This window comes from Leptodactylus fuscus, chromosome 10 (genome assembly GCF_031893055.1).
Source record: "Leptodactylus fuscus isolate aLepFus1 chromosome 10, aLepFus1.hap2, whole genome shotgun sequence".
Taxonomy (NCBI): Eukaryota; Metazoa; Chordata; class Amphibia; order Anura; family Leptodactylidae; genus Leptodactylus; species Leptodactylus fuscus.
The window spans coordinates 70,021,406-70,041,278 of record NC_134274.1 but is presented as its reverse complement, the minus strand read 5'-3'; the positions used below and the strand labels follow the sequence as shown (position 1 = coordinate 70,041,278).

Genomic DNA, 19,873 nt, shown 5'->3' with positions numbered 1-19,873 from the left:
CGAGCTTTGTGTCAAATAAGACATCAGGCTGAACCGCTAGGGCCGTATTGCTGCATACCATCATGCCTCGCACTTAACATATTGACCTGAGAGAGGGGCTAGATTGGCCAAGTCCGGGGGGCTGTTCCCCAATTCTGGGGACTAATGAGGAGATGGTCATTCCTAAGCCGAAGCCAGGAACTAAATGTGCCTGGAGGAGGAAGCATGCTAAAGATGGATGACAATCCTGATGTAATCAGTCTGGAGTCTTCAGCCAGCTTGAGCTTGTGGCAGAGATCGGCAGGTAGGAGGAGCCATGTAACACAGAAAGGACTGTACTGGGAGCCCAGACGGGCGAGAACATGTCTTTGATGTGTGGGAGGAAACCCACACAACACTAAGAGAACATACAAACTCCTTGTTAGAGAAAGGCTGAATGTAATGATGTACAACATAGGGGAGAAGAGTCTCATCTCTGGATGTCTGAGTGCTAAGACTCCAACCCCTGCCCCCTGTTGGAATGGCGCATGCCTGCTGAAGCGCCATTCAAATCTATGGGACTGGCAAAGAACCAAGTACAGTGCTTGGCTATCGTTGGCTGTTCCATAAAAATAAAATCAGTAGTAGAAAATCTGAAATGTTTTCCTGGAAATCTACAGGGGAATTTTGTCTTGTGAAATTCAGGAGGAAATGCAGAAGATTCTCTGCAGAGTTCCTCTTTGCATGGCAAAGGGTGAATACCACAATGACAATCTGCAGCATAGATGACTACGATACACACTTTAAAGAGGACCTTTCACCACTTTTGGGCACATGCAGTGTTATATACTGCTGGAAAGCTGACAGTGCGCTGAATTCAGCACACTGTCGGCTTTCCCAATCTGTGCCCGCTGTAAAGAGCTTACGGTGCCGGTACCGTAGTGCTCTATGGTCAGAAGGGCGTTTCTGACCATTAGCCAGAGACGTCCTTCTGCCTCGCGGCGCCAATCACGTTGTGCTGTGGAGCGGGGAGGAATGCCCCCTCCCTCCCTGATAATACTCGTCTATGGACGAGCGCTGTGAGCAGAGGGAGGGGGCGTTCCTCCCGGCTCCACAGCACAGCGGGATAGGCGCCGCGAGGCAGAAGGACGTTCCTGGCTAACTGTCAGAAACGCCCTTCTGACCATAGAGCACTACGGTACCGGCACCGTAAGCTCTTTACAGCGGGCACAGACCGGGAAAGCCGACAGTGCGCTGAATTCAGCGCACTGTCAGCATTCCAGCAGTATATAACACTGCATGTGCCCAAAAGTGGTGAAAGGTCCTCTTTAAATCTGCAGCACAGGTTCAGTTCCTGCTGCAGACTTTTTTTTTTCCAGCAAAGTGTAAATGAGATTTGCTAAATTTAATCCATTCCGCAAGGACTGTAAAATGCTGCGGTTTTCTCTAAAAACATTATCGAAGCGTCAGAAACACAACATTGTGTCCCTGACCTAAAGGAGTGTCATGTATGTAAAAAAAAAAAAAACACTATGCATTGTGCTCGACAGGAGTGTTGTGCTTGTGGGCACAACAACATGAGAGACTGTTAATATTTAGGATGAAACAATGGCCCTAAGCTACAACCACAGTTCAGCTTGAGGCGCTGCTCGGGTCCCTGCTGTCCTATGGTCAGGTGGATCAGCATAGCAGCCGGTCATCAGCATAGCAGGCATCTTCAGTATTATTGAGCATGTTCTGCAGGACAAGAACAATGGGGACTTGGGCATCCTTGAATAGAAGCAGGTGGGAATTGGGAACAGATCACTAATAGTGAATAAAACAAACATAATAAGGCACAAGGACACACTGCCATACTGACCTTGCCTCCTCGTAAGATGTGGTACCATACAGATGTACCTCCAAAGTCTACATGAAAATCAGTGTAACATCCCCTTACGCTCATGAGGCAGTACCTATAATAAAACAGAGAACGCATTACACAAAGATAAAAATCTCGACATGCAGTAAAATACTGTTCATATGCCATTCATAGAAAATAAATCGGGATGATAGTGATAGAGAAAATAGGTGACCACCTAGAGGACCTTTACCATGACAGCAGTGCTCCACTAGGAAGACACACAGGTCAAAAAAAAAAAAAAAAATACAATATCAATGGTCCTCCTTTGAAGGGAGTCCATCACCTCCCTCAAGGATATTCAATGGCCACAACCATGTTTCACAGCACAATACTGTAACACGCAACATACCATTGTTATCCATGTCATATTTGCAGAGTTTGAGAGAAAGAACTTTGAAGTCTTATACAAATGAGGTCATTGATGTCTTGGGAGCGGGAAGTCAGTCGTGGGAGCGGGAAGTCAGTCGTGGGAGCGGGACGTCAGTCCAGGGAGCACTGCTGTTGCTGCACAAGTAAGATGGGCAATGTCACAGAAGTCAGAGGATCAACTCTTATTGCATGGGGCAAGATGGCAGGGGTCCGAGTTGCAATAAAAGATCTTCAACTACCTCATTTGTTTAAGACTTCAAAGCTGTTTTTCTCAATCAACAAAAAGGACATATAAAAGGTATGAAAGGGTTGCACTATGTCAGTGATGGCGAACGTATGGCTTGCGTGCCTCTATGCCGCCACGCGTGTGGTTGCCCGGATCGCTCACTAACAGGGAATCCGGTTCAGGATTCTCCATTGATGAGCAATCGCTGCCTTCAGTTGTATGTGCAAATGCACATACAGCTGAAAGTTGTCAGTGTAGGCCGCAGATCGCACGACTGTGGCCTACATTGACTGCAGAGTTTGACCTCTGCTCCAACGTAGGCCCGCAGTCAAAAGGAGGTGGACACTGGCGGCTCTTCATGGGTAAGTATAAGAGTGTGTATGACAGTCAGTCATACTGAAGAGCGTATTGAGGAGCATATAATACTGTGTGTGTGGGGGTACTGAGGATTATATAATACTGGGGGGCATATTGATAAGCATATAATTCTGTGTGTGGGTGCCACTGTGGAGCATATAACATTGTGGGGGGCTACTGTGGAGAATATAATACTGTGTGGGGGGCCTACTGTGGAGCATATAATACTGTCTGGGGTCCCCTCACTATTTATATCACACAGTATCTGTTTTATAGCAGACATGATATTAGTACGGGCTGTAATAACATTGCATGGTCACTATAAAACAGATCTGTGTGATGTAAATGGTGAACATTAATTGTTCAACGTACTAAATGCAGAGAGCCTTACATTTCAGTACAAAGTTGTTTGTATTATTAAAAGCTCTATAAAGCGCCATTCACACAAATGTAATTTGTGGGTCTGTGACTGTCCGCAATAGTATTAAGGATAAATTGCAGTGTTGGCACTTCACGATAATTTAGTGGGTTTTGGGTTGCAGTTTGGGCACTCAGTCTCTAAAAGGTTCGCCATTACTGTACTAAGTTATTAATTGGGTGTAAATGTTTTATATGTTTGTGTAAGGGGGCATAAATTTTAATTTTTGACAAAAAAAGTTCAAAAAAATAGTTGTAATAGTTTATACTACATAATATGTATTGAATATATAAAATCAGTAAAAATGTTGAAATGAAAAAAAAAAAAAAATAGTAAAATGCCAAAATAATAAAAATGTAAAGTGGAAAAAAAGATTTACTGTAGCTCTGAAAATGGCGATTTCAGTGTGATACTGAAAATTTTACCTTAGCATAACCAACAATTCAACATATTTTCCGCGAGCGAAGCCGCCGGGTATTCTATTAGTTATGAATAAGACCAGGCATTGTGGTGTCGGAGACTGACAATGGGAGCGGAGCAATCATGAGCTGCAGTGCCAGGGAGTTATGGCCAAACTCTGCACTAGAGGGAAAATCTACATCTGACTGCCATTGAAATAAATGAAGGCTGGTTTCAGGTGGAATTTGGAGCTGATTTAAAGAGGACCTTTTAACTCGTAGGGCACACACGGTTTTATATACCGCTAGAAAGCTGACAGTGCGCTGAATTCAGTGCACTATTGGCTTTCACGTTCTGTGCCCCGGTGAAGAGCTATTAGTGCCAGTACTGTAGCGCTTCACTGTCAGAAGGGCTTTTCTGGCCATCTGTCAGGGACGCCCTTCCTCACAGTAGCGTCTATAGTGCTGTACTGTGAGAGCAGTGAGGAACAGCCTCTTCTCACAGTACAGCGCAATAGACACTACTGTGAGGAAGGGTGTTCCTGACAGATGGCCAGAAAAGCCCTTCTGACAGTGAAGCGCTACAGTACTGGCACCAATAGCTCTTCCCCGTGGGCACAGATCGTGAAAGCAGATAAATTCAGCGCACTGTTGGCTTTCTAGCGGTGTATTACACCGCATGTGCCCCAGGAGGAGAAAGGTCCCCTTTAAAGACGACCTTTCATGTCCTCGGGCACATGCGGTTTTATATACCGCTAGAAAGCCAACATTGCACTGTCGGCTTTCCAGTTATGTGCCAAGAGATATCGGTGCACTTACCAATAACGCTTCACTGTCAGAAGGACATTTCTGACAGTCTAGCCAGGCTGGGAGTACCGTCCATAGCACTGTACTGTCAGAGGGAGTGTTCTTTACCACCCAGCCGTGATGCTGACCTGTGAGGAACACTCCCCCCCCCCCCCCCCCGGCACCCCCTCTTGTTCATAGACTAATACTGGGGGAAGAGGGGGACGTTCATCAAAGCTCAGTGCACTGTCTACTTTCTAGCGGTATATAAAAGTGCATGTGCCCAAGGGCATGCAAGATCCTCTTTAAGGTGGAATCTGCCTCAAATTTAGAGCCAAATTCCATTTTTGTACCTTCCAAAAACAACAAACTATGTAACGTTCGTGTCTATGTAACTGGCAAATCTTTTGGAGTCCCCTTTTTGCATCTGTCAGACTGAGAAAAAAATGATCTGAATGAAGCCTGACAAGTTGGTCGTGCCAGTGTATGCCCGGGGGAGTCGGTAGACTGCCTTTAACCATTTGAGAGCATGAATTTAATTCTGCTTTGCATTGTACATTTGCTATGACCGTGTGCTGTAACTTGAATCACATAAGTGGAGCCTGTGGTCTATTAGGGAATCTGCTGGATTACCAGGAATGAAAACACAAGCCTTGTAAATGTAACCAGACACAGTTGGAACAAGAGAACACGTTCTTTCCTACGATCACCAAAAACATGGTATATGATTGCCTCTGGAGTGGCATGCACTACTACCTAGAATAGCCGCTTCATTCAAAGTCTGTTAATAAAGATAGCGGAGTGCTATTCCTGCTATCTCCACCAGTTCTACAGTTATTGAATGAGCGGCAGCAGACAGGCGTGACTTGTAACCTTCTATCAGGCAACAATGGACCTCGCTCCCAGTTCTGGTGCCGGTAGGGGTCCCAGTATTAGTAACAGTTATAGTACGCTTTAAAGGGGTATTCCCACGTCGCATACTCACCAGTCTTCGTTGCTGTAAAATCTTCTGTCTTCCTGCTTTGTTGCGTCATTGGTGGGCAGGGTTACATATGCAAAGCCAAGAGGCGAGATGCGGCTGGCCCTGCGTGGACGCTCACAATGCGAATACAAACCCGGCATCCGCTGTAATAGAGAGGCGGATGCCAGGGACGGTTAGACGCTGGCACAGGTTCCTGCAACATCGCTATGCTCCTGCCCTGCATGAAGCCAGCAGCGGCAGGAGCGATGCGGTTATTCCGCCCCTCCCCCCCAGAATAGCAGCATCGCTCCTGCCGCTGCTAGCTTCATGCAGGGCAGGAGCATAGCGATGTCGCAGGCATCTGTGCCGGCGTCTAACCCTTCCCGGCATCTGCCTCTCTATTACAGCAGATGCCAAGTCTGCATTGGTGGCCCCTTCCCCCAAAGGGTAAACTAACCCCCCCCACCCTCCAGGCTCGCTCCCGTGCACATAGTCCCTCCTCCCTCCCCCCTCAGAGCAGCAGATACATGACTTGACTTATGACCAGATAAGTCAAGGGATGTGTCCCAAAAAAAAAAAAAGAATAAAGTAAGATAGTGGACAAACAAAGCAGTTTTGCTGAAGCAATGTATTTAGGAAAAGTCTTACGTCCACATTAACAAGCAGTATAAATAGGATCCTTGTGATGGGACAACCCCTTTAAGCTGTGATTGCCATACAGCCCCTTTAAACCCCTAAATGATACAGCCTATTTTAGCCTTCAGAACCAGTATACTTTTTTTAAAAAAAATGCTATATGACTATTTATTTCTGCACAATATTAGATATCTTGTATATTTACATCGAATGGAAATGTAAGGCACGCCAGACACAAGGAGAGGGAAACCATATAAACCAGGTGATCACTCACTTTTGCACTTTGGGGTACTGCATCTCTTGTATGGCATTTGTGGATTCGGTCTGGCGTTCTTTCAAGTGTCTAGGCCATATGTTGTCAACCCAGTCGATCTGATCTACCTGTGTAGAATGCAGCAAAAAAAAGGGTCCCAGTTAGATCAAGAAGCTTGAAAGGTAGAGACAAAGAAATGGAAGGTGACAGGGAAGAATGATGTGAAAAACAATTGTGGCTAGATTCCAAAGACCGGCACCATGGTATTATAACAAAAAAAGCTGACGACACAATCTAAGTAACAAATGCCTGAACGATTTGGTTCCGCTGTTGTCCAAGGCACTTTGCTTAGCAGTAGCTTCAACACTGATAGATTACCCCAAATAGGGCAAGGAGCAAGGTCACGAAGACATCACTGTAATTCAGGAGAATATAGACATCCCTCACTCCTGCTCTCCAGTATGTGTAGGAACGCATCAGCTTCTCCTCTTATTCTGAACCAGATATAACCAAAAGTTAAGTCCAATTTCAGATGGACTCAACATCAGACCAGTGGCAACACAGATGTGTTTTTAGATTAGTATTTTTATTTTTTGGCAAGCACTGGAAAAAGATCAAATGAATGGTTTTCACTTTTCAGGTTCGGGTTATCAGGGGCATGTAATTTGTACTAGTGGTTTTGGCTTATTTTACAAAATTAATGCCAATTGCCTCTCGAACTAACATATTAACAAGGAGAATGTAGCTTCCTAAAATGCACTGTATGACTAATCGGGGTACGCCAAGTCCCTTCAGTAAGTGCAGTTGGCAGCACCTGATGATCTGGGATTGAAGCTGGAAGAATTGTCGCCATTTCCTAAACTATATACACGGAACTCATTGAGAGCCAAGTATATAGGGGTTTGGCTGCACTTAATTTTTGTGAAGACTCTGAAAGGACATTCACAAACAAACAAGCAATTTTTCAAGATTAGCTTTTCAAAGGTGCTAGGTTCATCTATAAGCAATGTAAAAAAGAAAAAAAGTCCAGATAATGACATATGTATACGAGATGTACTGCTAACCGTGGCTGGCCTTTGCACCAAGTTCTCCAGTTTGGTATGGCTGAACTCCAGGCTTATCACATTGTACAGCCTCTCTCTCTCTTCTTCAGGGGTTTCATAGTACTTTGCCCACTGTGCCATGGTCATCTCGATTCCCTTTTGTGTGCCAACATCCATAACATCGACAATACGCTTGCTCCCTGGAAAAAGTGTGTATTATGTGTTAGGCTACCAAAATATAATTTATACTAGAAAGACAGATTTCCACACACACTCATACACTTAAGTGTTTGTTAAAACTTCAAGCCCATGGTACCTGATGTGGGCCTACAATAATAATAGAATGAGTATGCTACATATACACTACTGCCCAAAGGATAGCGCTTCAGAACAATGCAAGTGACCTATGCTGACTATATTTATTTTACAATCTTTCCCCCATAAGGCCATAAGTGACATTTTTGGGGGGAGAAAGGAATTTTAAGCAGTACTTTTTTTTTTTGGGGGGGGGGGGGGGGTAATTTCTTCTGTAACTGGGGCTGATACATTAGCCCCATTTATAGGAGAAATGCAGCCTCCTGACCATAACTGTACAGCTGATCTGAGCGCTCTAGGACCCAGCAGCTCTAACAGTCTCTGGACGTTACATCACCAGTTAAGAGGGGGGCTGCATCATGGCGATTCCCATAGAGGCTCATTGAGCGATGTGTACACAGCGAGGGGGAAGGCAGAGACAGTAATAAGCCGTCCCTGCCTTCTCTATAGAAACTCCAGCTGTAGTAACTGCCAGCTCCCCAGGTCTGCAGCCGCACAGTTTTGTGCAGCTGTTAACTCTGCAAGGATGTACCTGTATGTCCTTGCAGTGTTTAACAGTGGACCACCCAGGTGTTATATTCTATGGACAGTCTGGAACTCGTTATAGAGAACCCTTCACCAACTCCAGAACTTAGCAAATGTTAATAGTTGCTGCTCCACTGAAAGTTAAAATCTTTTCTCTAGCCCCCACCATTCCCGAGCAATCAATGCCCAATATGCTATTTTAGTTTCTGTGCTGTCAGATGGGCAGCGTCACTCAGGAGCAGGAAAGGTGTGTGATTCACAGCTTCAATTGCTGATGTACTCTGTCAGAGCTGAGAATCACACTCCCTTGCCTGCTCCTGCCTGACAGTACAGAGCCTGAGTAACATTGTCAGGTGACCAAAAACTTATTGCTCAGGAATGGTTGTAGCTAGAAAATTCCAACTGTGCTTGAATCCGTGGCTATTGAATGAGGCAAAAAGCTGGACTTTGTGAAAGATCATCTTTAAAGGGGATGTCCAGAACCTGAAGGTAACTGACAGACCCTGACTAATCTGACCTGTGGATATGCCCCTGGGACCCTGGCCAATTAGGTATTTCAGCAGCAGGTATACTAGGTATATGGCCGGAAGCAGTCCTGCTCCTATACAAATGAATGGGAGTGGGAATGCAGTTCCAGATGCAACCACTAGAGTGAATGGAGCTCCAAAAACTGTATACAGCTTCTGTTCTGTACAGTGTAGTAGATGTGCCTTGAACTGTAGCCCCGATCCTGTATGCTTCAATAGGAGTTGGGACGCTTCTGGCCATAAATCTAGTATACGGCTTCAGGTAGCCAAAATTCCTGATCGGGACCAGATTCTGGTGTCTGACTAATCTGATACTGATAACCTGACAAATTGGGGAAAACCTAAAGAACAAGCTAAACTAGGAACCTCAGAAAGTTACCCAAATAGACTGATTTACAGATGTGCGCAGGTAACAAGGAAGGAGAGGCTGTCCACAGATCACTTGCACTGGACTTTGCAAGCAGACCATAACAGTAGCTTGGATGAGGGTGGGAGGGAAAGGGTTTAATTCCATGTATAAAATACTATAACCATACTAACCTACAAACACCTTGACATCGTTGACACTGAAGGTGGGATCTGGCATTCTAGAGAGAAAAAAAACAGCACAATGATATCTTGACAAGTCTCAGGTAGTGCCTCATTCATTGTACCACAGTGCAAGAACTTCCAAACCCAATGATGAAAAAAAAAAAAATCCACTTACCTTATGCCAAGCCCTTCAGAGCTTTGGAATATCAGTGGGTCCCTGAGTCCGCCCTCCTGAACAAATCGCATGTTGAAGTCTTGAAACAGAAAAAAAAATAAAAAATAGTAAGGTGAGGAGAGCAGGAACGGGGTAAAGGACGCCGTCTGCCCTGTGATGATCAGCCACTCACCTTTGCCTTCCATATAGAGGATGAAGTTGGAGTTGTACTTGGGGCTGCGCAGCTTCTCCTCCAAGTCAAAAGTTCTCTTTCCCTCAATCTCCTCATCTGAAATGCCATCATCCTCATATCTTCTACGGAGCGTGCGTCTCTGAAAGGTACGAGCAGAGATATCAAGCCTTCGCAGGCACTGAAGGGGTTAACCCATCTTAACCTTCTGATAGTCTCAGAGGCTAAGGATTTGTCCTGCTCACAAAGCTTTGGGTTTGTTACAGATCATCTAGTTTTGGCAAAATATAGCAGAAGAACAGGCATATAGCACTGCACAAGAAGGGAGATGGGGTGCCACTTACCAGTCTACGACTGTAACGCGCTTGCTCGTCTTCCATCTCTCAGAATCTCCCACCCCACGATAGTGAAAGCACCGGACTTTCTTCAGGGATCTTCAGGCTCGGTTGCCTGGCAAGCCAAAGAAAATAAATGGTCATGTTGGCGAAGAGGTCAATAGCAAGTGCACAACTACCAAAGTCAAAGCACAGGCATACAAGCCAGCGCTAACACACATTACCTTGTTTGGTCACCAGGGAATCAATGCCCGCTCTATAAGTGAAGCGAGTCATAATCAGAAAGGGCTTATATAAGCATGGGGTCACTGAAGTGGCAGAAATATGCCAGAAAGATGGGTGTGGGCACACCTGATCTCCACCTAGGTTTTATCAGTGCCCTGTATCCTTCAATTTTCCATGCAGCCATGCATAAATATCAGCTGGCGTGCCACCAAGAGATAGACGGGAAACCACTGCGTATCACAAGCCCTGGTAAGGAGTGTCCCTCACTGTGCCCCATGGATGACGGCAATGTACTAGGTTCATATAGGGATATAAAGGATAACTGTACCTACGATGTCCCCTCTTAGAGTCACAGTGATGGTTACTTATCCTACACGGTCAAGAGGAGAGGGTCTTTGTCTGCAGCTGATCCCCCAGGGACCACTTAATACTTGGATCAGTGGCATTACAGTATTGAAGAGTGTAAAAATAAAAGTTATGGGGCCTGTTTGAGCGCTGCTAAACCAATGTGTTTGGTACATTGACAAGAGTCTTATCCAAGGCCTGTAACCCTATAATGTGATCATAGATTTTAGTTGGATAAGACCCTTGTCGATATAACTGTGTAGCAAACACATTGGTTTAGCAGCGCTCAGACGGACCCAAGAACTTTAGCTTATACTCGGTTTTTCTTTGAGGATCATATAGGGGCAGAGATAAGAGTAGATACCCAAAGGACTTCAGTCACATCAATAAAAAGCAGCTAAAACCCTCCTGGGTTAATGTATTCATCGGTTTATGACGGTTTTCTGGGGTAGAAATGTGGTGCGTTGTTGTGAAAGCCTGTTATTGAGGATGTGTACAAATCTGAGCAATGATCTGAACGGTTTAGCAGTGGGGGTGGGTCACTGACCATAACTTGAAAAGTGGAGAAAGAAGCCATTTTTGTCTGGAAACACAAGTTTTTACATTTGCCTGCACAATTGATTTCTGCAATTTTTTTTAATTTTTTTAAATGGCTTGGTCTTTAAAAGGGTTTTACATGAGTAATATATGGATAATCTATACTTAGGATAGGTCATCAACATTAGATTTGGGGGGGGGGGGGTCCTGACAAAAATGTAGTGGGGAAAAAAAAACAAAAACCATCTAAAATACTGGCTATGTGAATCAAATTTTGTTAATCTCATGCACGGTGCGAAAAAAAAACCCAGCATGATAAAAGGGGTTCTTTTTTTTTTTCTTGTCTTAGGGTGCATTCACACTACGTATACGCCCATCTCATTCTGAGCATAAAACACGTTCAGAATGAGCGCGTACAAAGCAGATCCCATTCATTTCTATGGGAGCCGGCATACGCGCGTATCACATTGAAATCAATAGGGAAAAAAGAAGCCCATTCATTTCTATGGAGCGCTCGTATGTCGGCTCCCATAGAAATGAATGGGATCTGCTTTGTACGCGCTCATTCTGAACGTGTTTTACGCTCAGAATGAGATGAGTGTATACTTAGTGTGAATGCACCCTTAGGCAGCGGAAGGTGGTGGGATTTAAAAAAAAAGGCAGACCTGTCCCCGATGCCTCCTAGTACAATCTGGTCCTGCTGTTTAGCTGTTTTCTTCCAGTGTCAGCCCTTGCTACACGTGATCACTGTGGCACATCAGTGGCCTAAGGAAAGGGCCGTATTCGCCTCAAAACCCTGACCAAAATTACGGCTCCCATTTGAAATCAATGGGAGCCGGACAGGTCTTTTGTCCGGGAGCCGTTTCCTTCGGCTCCCGGAAGAAAGAAGCGAGATGCTCACTCTTCAGGCCAAGTCGCCTCGTGATTCGGCCTGAAGATACACCTTCCTCCGGACTAGGCCCATTCATTGGGCCTAATCTGGAGCAAGAGTGAGCGACCGGATGCCGATGCAGTGCACCGGCTTTCACTCACAGCTACCCGGTTTTTGGATCGGAGGCTGCCTCAGGTTCCGATCCAAGAAACCCCATGTGAACTTACCCTTACTGCAAAAGAAGTCAGTTGAGCAGCAGGACTGGACTGTGCTGGGAGGCACCGGAGCATCCAGAGACAGGAGAGGTTTTTTTTTTTTTAGGTCTTTTCACCTGTCATTTAATTTTTTTTATTCTTTATTTTTTTTAAATCCTGGAGAAGCTCTTTAATTTTAGCTGTGGTATCTAAAGCAAATTCTCTACAGATTTAATAGGGCAAGAATAAACGCAGATAAAAATGCAGCAAAAACTCTCTGAAAAATATTATGGAAAAAAAAGCAAGGCATTTTTTTGGCTGCATTTTTGTGGGGCCTTCGCGTGAAGGACCTTTCACCACTTCCACTAATTTAAACTCTTTGCAAGCTGTAATTAAATTCTAATTCTGAGAATTTTTCCTCTAGTCCCTGCCATTCCAGAGCAAGCATTAGTTTATGTGCCTGATATGCTACCTATACTCTTTAATGTCAAGTGGGTGGTGTCAGGCAGAAGTAGACAAGGGGGCGTGACTTAGAACTCCGATCAGAGGCTGACCATGTAAGACCTGAGAATCACACCTCCTTGCCTGATTCTGCCTGACACCGCCCACTTGCCAATGGAGTCTAGTTACATATTGGGGTCCAAAAATAACAGCATTTATTGCTCAGAGACAGCAGGAGCTAGAGAAACAATTCCATCTGTGCCAGAATCAAAGCAGCCACACTTGTTAAAGGATGCAAGGAGCTGGAGTAAGGACATCTTTAAAGGTCATATTCACATGCTGAAAAAAAACGCACGATAATAGGGATTGACAATTTTTTGGAACAAATCTGCTGTATGGGAACATATCCGGGGGAACGGGATTAAACTAAACATCTTTTTGGGGTTTATTTTTTGTGTAAAGGGATCCTATCATTCAAACTGATTTTTTTCCCTCACTAACATGTCGGAATAGCCTTAAGAAAGGCTATTCTTCTCCTACCTTTTGTCGTCTTCTCCGCGCCACCGTTTGGTAGAAATCCCGTTTTTTGTTGGTATGCAAATGAGTTATCTCGCAGAACTGGAGGCGTCCCCAATGCTGCGAGAGAACTCTCTCCAGCGCCGCCTCCATCTTTGTCAGCAACGGCCTCTTCACGAGTCTTCTTCCGGCGTGCGGGGAGGTCAAAATTCAACGCATGCGCAAGTTGGCTCTTGGGCGTAGCCAACTTCACATGCGGGCAGCCATTTGTTTGTGGCCACTTATGCGAGCAGGTGCAGTAAGAACTCCAGGAGCGAACTGCGCATGCTCACGTAAGCGGCCTCAAAAAAATGGCTGCCCGCATGTGAAGTCGGCTCTGCCCGAGACTCGCTGGCAGGGCCGACTTCTGCATGTGTTGAATTTTGACCCCCCGTGCACCGGAAGAAGACATGTGAAGAGGCTGTTGCTGACGAACATGGAGGCGGCGCTGGAGAGAGTTATCTCGCAGTATTGGGGACCGCCCCCAGTGCTGTGAGAGAACTCATTTGCATCCCGCAAAAAAACAGGATTTCAAGTGAACGGCGGCGTGGAGAAGACAAGGAAAGGTAAGAGAAGAATAGCCTTTCGTAAGGATATTCCTACATGTTACTGAGGAAAAAAAAAAAAAAAAAAAGGCATTCGAATGATAGGATCCCTTTAAAAACTAACATTTTATCCATTCAACAGGTCAATTTCTACACGTAATGTAAGAATTTTTTTGTGCAGTCACATGACCACTGAGGCCAATCAGCAGCTTCATGGTAACAACAGAGTAGACCTGGGAAGTGCAGGTGGACACCAGAACATCAGGGACAGATTTAAACATTAAAAGGGTTGTCCATTTTTGCCTAGACAACCCCCTTAAAAGAGAATGGAAACAGAGGGGGCTCCATCTGCATCAGTCTCACTGATCCTCTGAGGGATGAGAGCAATGGACTTCAATAATGGTAGTGTGGGGTGTGTCTAAGGGCAACCATGGCCACTGACTGATAACCGCACGTTATTGCAGGTAAAGCCTCAATTTATTCGCAACACAGGATGGTAAATCCCCAGACGCAGTGGCTGCCGCACCCTGACAACGGCATCACTTGTTGGACATTGGCTCAGATATAACTAAACAATGGCTTAAATGTGAAACATTTGTTGTGGATTTAGTCTGGACTAACATCTTTCAACTTACTAGATAAACGGGGGGCTTAAATAGACCAAGATGCCAAAATTGTGCTGTCAAAATAAGTCTCAAAAGGTGGTAGAAAGGTAGACTAGACAAATATACGTCAGATTTATATCCATCATTAGTCACTGTGATAAATCTGGCACATCTACAGACCGTCCATGTTTACAGTGTATAACTATTAGGAATCTTCTGTTAGTAAATGTAGGAGTGTGTGTGACTGGAGACAGACAGGTAACATCAAGCTGTCACAAGGTAACATTAGATTCAGTGTATTGCATAGATATAACAGATTAAACAAATCCATACAAACTAATAGATGTGACCGGCGTTAGACACGTCGCTGGTAGAACAACAATTACAAGATAAAATAGTAAAAATTGGAAAGGCAATAAAACTAAACTTATGTAACTACAGGAACAAAACGCTGGCAGTGCTTTGAATCACATCTGTAGGGATCTCTATGTATACAGTATATAGATCTATGCTATGACCAAACAGAGATCCTCATAAGTAACACATTGTATATATATATATATATATATATATATATATATATATATATATATATATATATATATAGTGTATTATTATTATATTATACACTCACCGGCCACTTTATTAGGTACACCATACTAGTAACGGGTTGGACCCCCTTTTGCCTTCAGAACTGCCTCAATTCTTCGTGGCATAGATTCAACAAGGTGCTGGAAGCATTCCTCAGAGATTTTGGTCCATATTGACATGATGGCATCACACAGTTGCCGCAGATTTGTCGGCTGCACATCCATGATGCGAATCTCCCGTTCCACCACATCCCAAAGATGCTCTATTGGATTGAGATCTGGTGACTGTGGAGGCCATTGGAGTACAGTGAACTCATTGTCATGTTCAAGAAACCAGTCTGAGATGATTCCAGCTTTATGACATGGCATTGCATTATCCTGCTGAAAGTAGCCATCAGATGTTGGGTACATTGTGGTCATAAAGGGATGGACATGGTCAGCAACAATACTCAGGTAGGCTTTGGCGTTGCAACGATGCTCAATTGGTACCAAGGGGCCCAAAGAGTGCCAAGAAAATATTCCCCACACCATGACACCACCACCACCACCAGCCTGAACCGTTACCGATACAAGGCAGGATGGATCCATGCTTTCATGTTGTTGACGCCAAATTCTGACCCTACCATCCAAATGTCGCAGCAGAAATCGAGACTCATCAGACCAGGCAACGTTTTTCCAATCTTCAATTGTCCAATTTCGATGAGCTTGTGCAAATTGTAGCCTCAGTTTCCTGTTCTTAGCTGAAAGGAGTGGCACCCGGTGTGGTCTTCTGCTGCTGTAGCCCATCTGTAGCCTCAAAGTTCGACGTACTGTGCGGCGTTCAGAGATGCTCTTCTGGCTACCTTGGTTGTAACGGGTGGCTATTTGAGTCACTGTTGCCTTTCTATCAGCTCGAACCAGTCTGGCCATTCTCCTCTGACCTCTGGCATCAACAACGCATTTCCGTCCAAAGAACTGCCGCTCACTGGATGTTTTTTCTTTTTTGGACCATTCTCTGTAAACCCTAGAGATGGTTGTGCGTGAAAATCCCAGTAGATCAGCAGTTTCTGAAATACTCAGACCAGCCCTTCTGGCACCAACAACCATGCCACGTTCAAAGGCACTCAAAGTGTTAACGAGCAGTTGGACAGGTGTACCTAATAAAGTGGCCGGTGAGTGTATATATATATATATATATATATATATATATATATATAATTGTATTATTATATTATTGTATTACTATATTATTGTATTATAATATACATATATATATATGTGTGTGTGTCCAAACAGTGATCCACACAAGTAACACATCTGCAGCAGTCACTATACACACTCAGTATATGTGTCTATACATAGGTATAGACAGGTATAAGTAATATCTGCAGGGCAACACAGTAGCTCACTGGTTAGCACTGCAGCCTTGCAGCACTGGGTTTGAAGCCCTCCAGGAACAACATCTGCAAGGAGTTTGTATGTTCTCCCTGTATTTGCGTGGATTTCCTCCCATTCCACAAAGACATACCGATAGGAAAAATAAATGTACATTATGATCCCTATATGGGGCTCACAATCTACATAAAAAAATAACACATCTGCAGCGGTCACTATACAAATACAATATATGCATCTATACATAGGTATAGACAGGTATCAGTAACACATTTAAAGCGGTCACTATATATACACACAGTATATGGATCTATACATAGGTATAGACAGGTATAAGTAACATATCTGCAAAGGTCACTACATACACACACAGTATATAGATAGATGACAGGTATAAGGGACCATACAGTGATGCACACTAGGACAGGTAATGACAGGTATAAGTAACACATCCGCAGCAGTCACTATATATACACACAGCATATAGGTCTGTATATAGGTAATGATACGTATAAGTAACACATCCGCAGCAGCCACTATATATACACACAGCATATAGGTCTGTATAACACATCTGCAGCGGTCACTATATACACCACAGAGTAATGACAGGTATAAGTGACCATACACAGATACACACAAGTAACACAGCAGTGATATAACCTAATACACACAGCGTATAGGTCTGTATATAGATAATGATAGGTGTAAATAACACATCCGCAGCAGTCACTATATATACACAGCATACAGGACTGTATATAACACAGCTGCAGCAGTCACTATATATACACACAGCATATAGGTCTGTATATAGGTAATGATAGGTATAAGTAACACATCCGCAGCAGCCACTATATATACACACAGCATATAGGTCTGTATAACACATCCGCAGCGGTCACTATATACACCACAGAGTAATGACAGGTATAAGTGACCATACACAGATACACACAAGTAACACAGCAGTGATATAACCTAATACACACAGCGTATAGGTCTGTATATAGATAATGATAGGTGTAAGTAACACATCCGCAGCAGTCACTATATATACACAGCATACAGGTCTGTATATAACACATCTGCAGCGGTCACTATATATACACAGCATACAGGTCTGTATATAACACATCTGCAGCGGTCACTATATATACACAGCATATAGGTCTGTATATAACACATCTGCAGCGGTCACTATATATACACAGCATATAGGTCTGTATATAACACAGCTGCAGCAGTCACTATATATACACAGCATACAGGTCTGTATATAACACATCTGCAGCGGTCACTATATATACACAGCATACAGGTCTGTATATAACACATCTGCAGCGGTCACTATATATACACAGCATATAGGTCTGTATATAACACATCTGCAGAGGTCACTATATACACACAGCATATAGGTCTGTATATAACACATCTGCAGCAGTCACTATATATACACAGCATACAGGTCTGTATATAACATCTGCAGAGGTCACTATATATACACAGCATATAGGTCTGTATATAACACAGCTTCAGCAGTCACTATATATACACAGCATACAGGTCTGTATATAACACATCTGCAGAGGTCACTATATACACACAGCATATAGGTCTGTATATAACACAGCTGCAGCAGTCAATATATACACACAGCATATAGGTCTGTATATAACACAGCTGCAGCAGTCAATATATATACACAGCATACAGGTCTGTATATAACACATCTGCAGAGGTCACTATATACACACAGCATATAGGTCTGTATATAACACATCCACAGCAGTCAATATATATACACAGCATATAGGTCTGTATATAACACATCCACAGCAGTCAATATATATACACAGCATATAGGTCTGTATATAACACATCCGCAGCAGTCACTATATATACACAGCATACAGGTCTGTATATAACACATCTGCAGCGGTCACTATATATACACAGCATACAGGTCTGTATATAACACAGCTGCAGAGGTCACTATATACACACAGCATATAGGTCTGTATATAACACATCCGCAGCAGTCACTATATATACACAGCATACAGGTCTGTATATAACACATCTGCAGCGGTCACTATATATACACAGCATATAGGTCTGTATATAACACATCCGCAGCAGTCACTATATATACACAGCATACAGGTCTGTATATAACACATCTGCAGCGGTCACTATATATACACAGCATACAGGTCTGTATATAACACAGCTGCAGAGGTCACTATATACACACAGCATATAGGTCTGTATATAACACATCCGCAGCAGTCACTATATATACACAGCATACAGGTCTGTATATAACACATCTGCAGCGGTCACTATATATACACAGCATACAGGTCTGTATATAACACAGCTGCAGAGGTCACTATATACACACAGCATATAGGTCTGTATATAACACATCCGCAGCAGTCACTATATATACACAGCATACAGGTCTGTATATAACACATCTGCAGCGGTCACTATATATACACAGCATATAGGTCTGTATATAACACATCTGCAGCGGTCACTATATATACACAGCATATAGGTCTGTATATAACACATCTGCAGCGGTCACTATATATACACAGCATATAGGTCTGTATATAACACATCTGCAGCAGTCACTATATATACACAGCATACAGGTCTGTATATAACACATCTGCAGCGGTCACTATATATACACAGCATATAGGTCTGTATATAACACATCTGCAGCGGTCACTATATATACACAGCATATAGGTCTGTATATAACACATCTGCAGCGGTCACTATATATACACAGCATATAGGTCTGTATATAACACATCTGCAGCGGTCACTATATACACACACAGTAATGGCTGGTATAAGTGACCATACAGCGATGCACACAAGTAACACAGCAGTGATATAACCTCATACACACAGCATGGTGATAAACCTCATAGCCAGGATTACCGATGTGAGGAGCCGCACTGGCCCGCACTACAGTGTGAACAGCCCCCATGACCATTGCAGCTTCAGGCTGGCACTCTCCTCTCCCCAGTGCTGATGTGAGGCTTTTGTTTAGTGGCCCCCGGACACAATAGCCCCCAGTAGTAAACTCCTGCAGAGTACATGCTGCCCCCACTACACAGCGGCGCAGGCTGCAGCCAGCAGCGCCCCCTCAGCCCACTCACCGTTCATGTCAACCCAGCAATACCATTCCTTTCCAGGCTTTGTTGTTGTTAATAGAGCGAGATGTCAAACCGATTCCAGAACTCACCGCCCCGCCCCTCTCCCCCTCTGTGCAAGTGACGTCACCGGGTCGCGTAGCTGACGTCACGTGAGGCTCCTCAGGAAGTCTTTGCCTCAGCTGCACTCAGAAGGGAGCTGGGCGACAGACGCCGTAGGCGCCATTTTGGACCGAACCAGAAGTGACGCGACCAGCGGTGTGTTTAGAATAAAGGTGGAGCCGGCCGCTCGGGAAAGCGAGTGGATATAGATAGAGCTAGGAGCTGATTGGCTTCGGCTTAGTAAGAGTCTCACCGATAGGTGTATGGGAAATGCCACGCCCAGAGATCTGAGGAGGGGCGGCCAATAGAAGTCGGTATGCAAATAAGGCAGAGGTGAGTGGCTGGAGTAAAATCTGTCACCCATACAAACCAGGACAGCGATTGGCTGAGATGCAACACAGGCGATAAAAGAGTGAACCCAT

At 44.1% G+C, this 19,873-nt stretch overlaps 1 protein-coding gene across 2 annotated transcripts in view; it reads right to left on the bottom strand.

Moving 5' to 3' along the window:
- KDM2A (lysine demethylase 2A) overlaps nt 1-19,592 on the bottom strand; it is an 82,867-nt gene extending 63,275 nt beyond the window's left edge. For both annotated transcript variants that reach the window (XM_075257777.1, XM_075257778.1), the window contains exons 1-8: nt 19,356-19,592; nt 9,895-10,000; nt 9,554-9,692; nt 9,382-9,460; nt 9,216-9,262; nt 7,330-7,508; nt 6,287-6,393; nt 1,820-1,913 (exon numbers count right to left, since the gene is read on the bottom strand). In XM_075257777.1, coding sequence (XP_075113878.1) covers nt 1,820-1,913; nt 6,287-6,393; nt 7,330-7,508; nt 9,216-9,262; nt 9,382-9,460; nt 9,554-9,692; nt 9,895-9,930 — 681 coding nt within the window. In that variant the 5' untranslated portion in view covers nt 9,931-10,000; nt 19,356-19,592. The remainder of the gene's footprint in view (nt 1-1,819; nt 1,914-6,286; nt 6,394-7,329; nt 7,509-9,215; nt 9,263-9,381; nt 9,461-9,553; nt 9,693-9,894; nt 10,001-19,355) is intronic.
- Nucleotides 19,593-19,873: the final 281 nt, after the last annotated feature.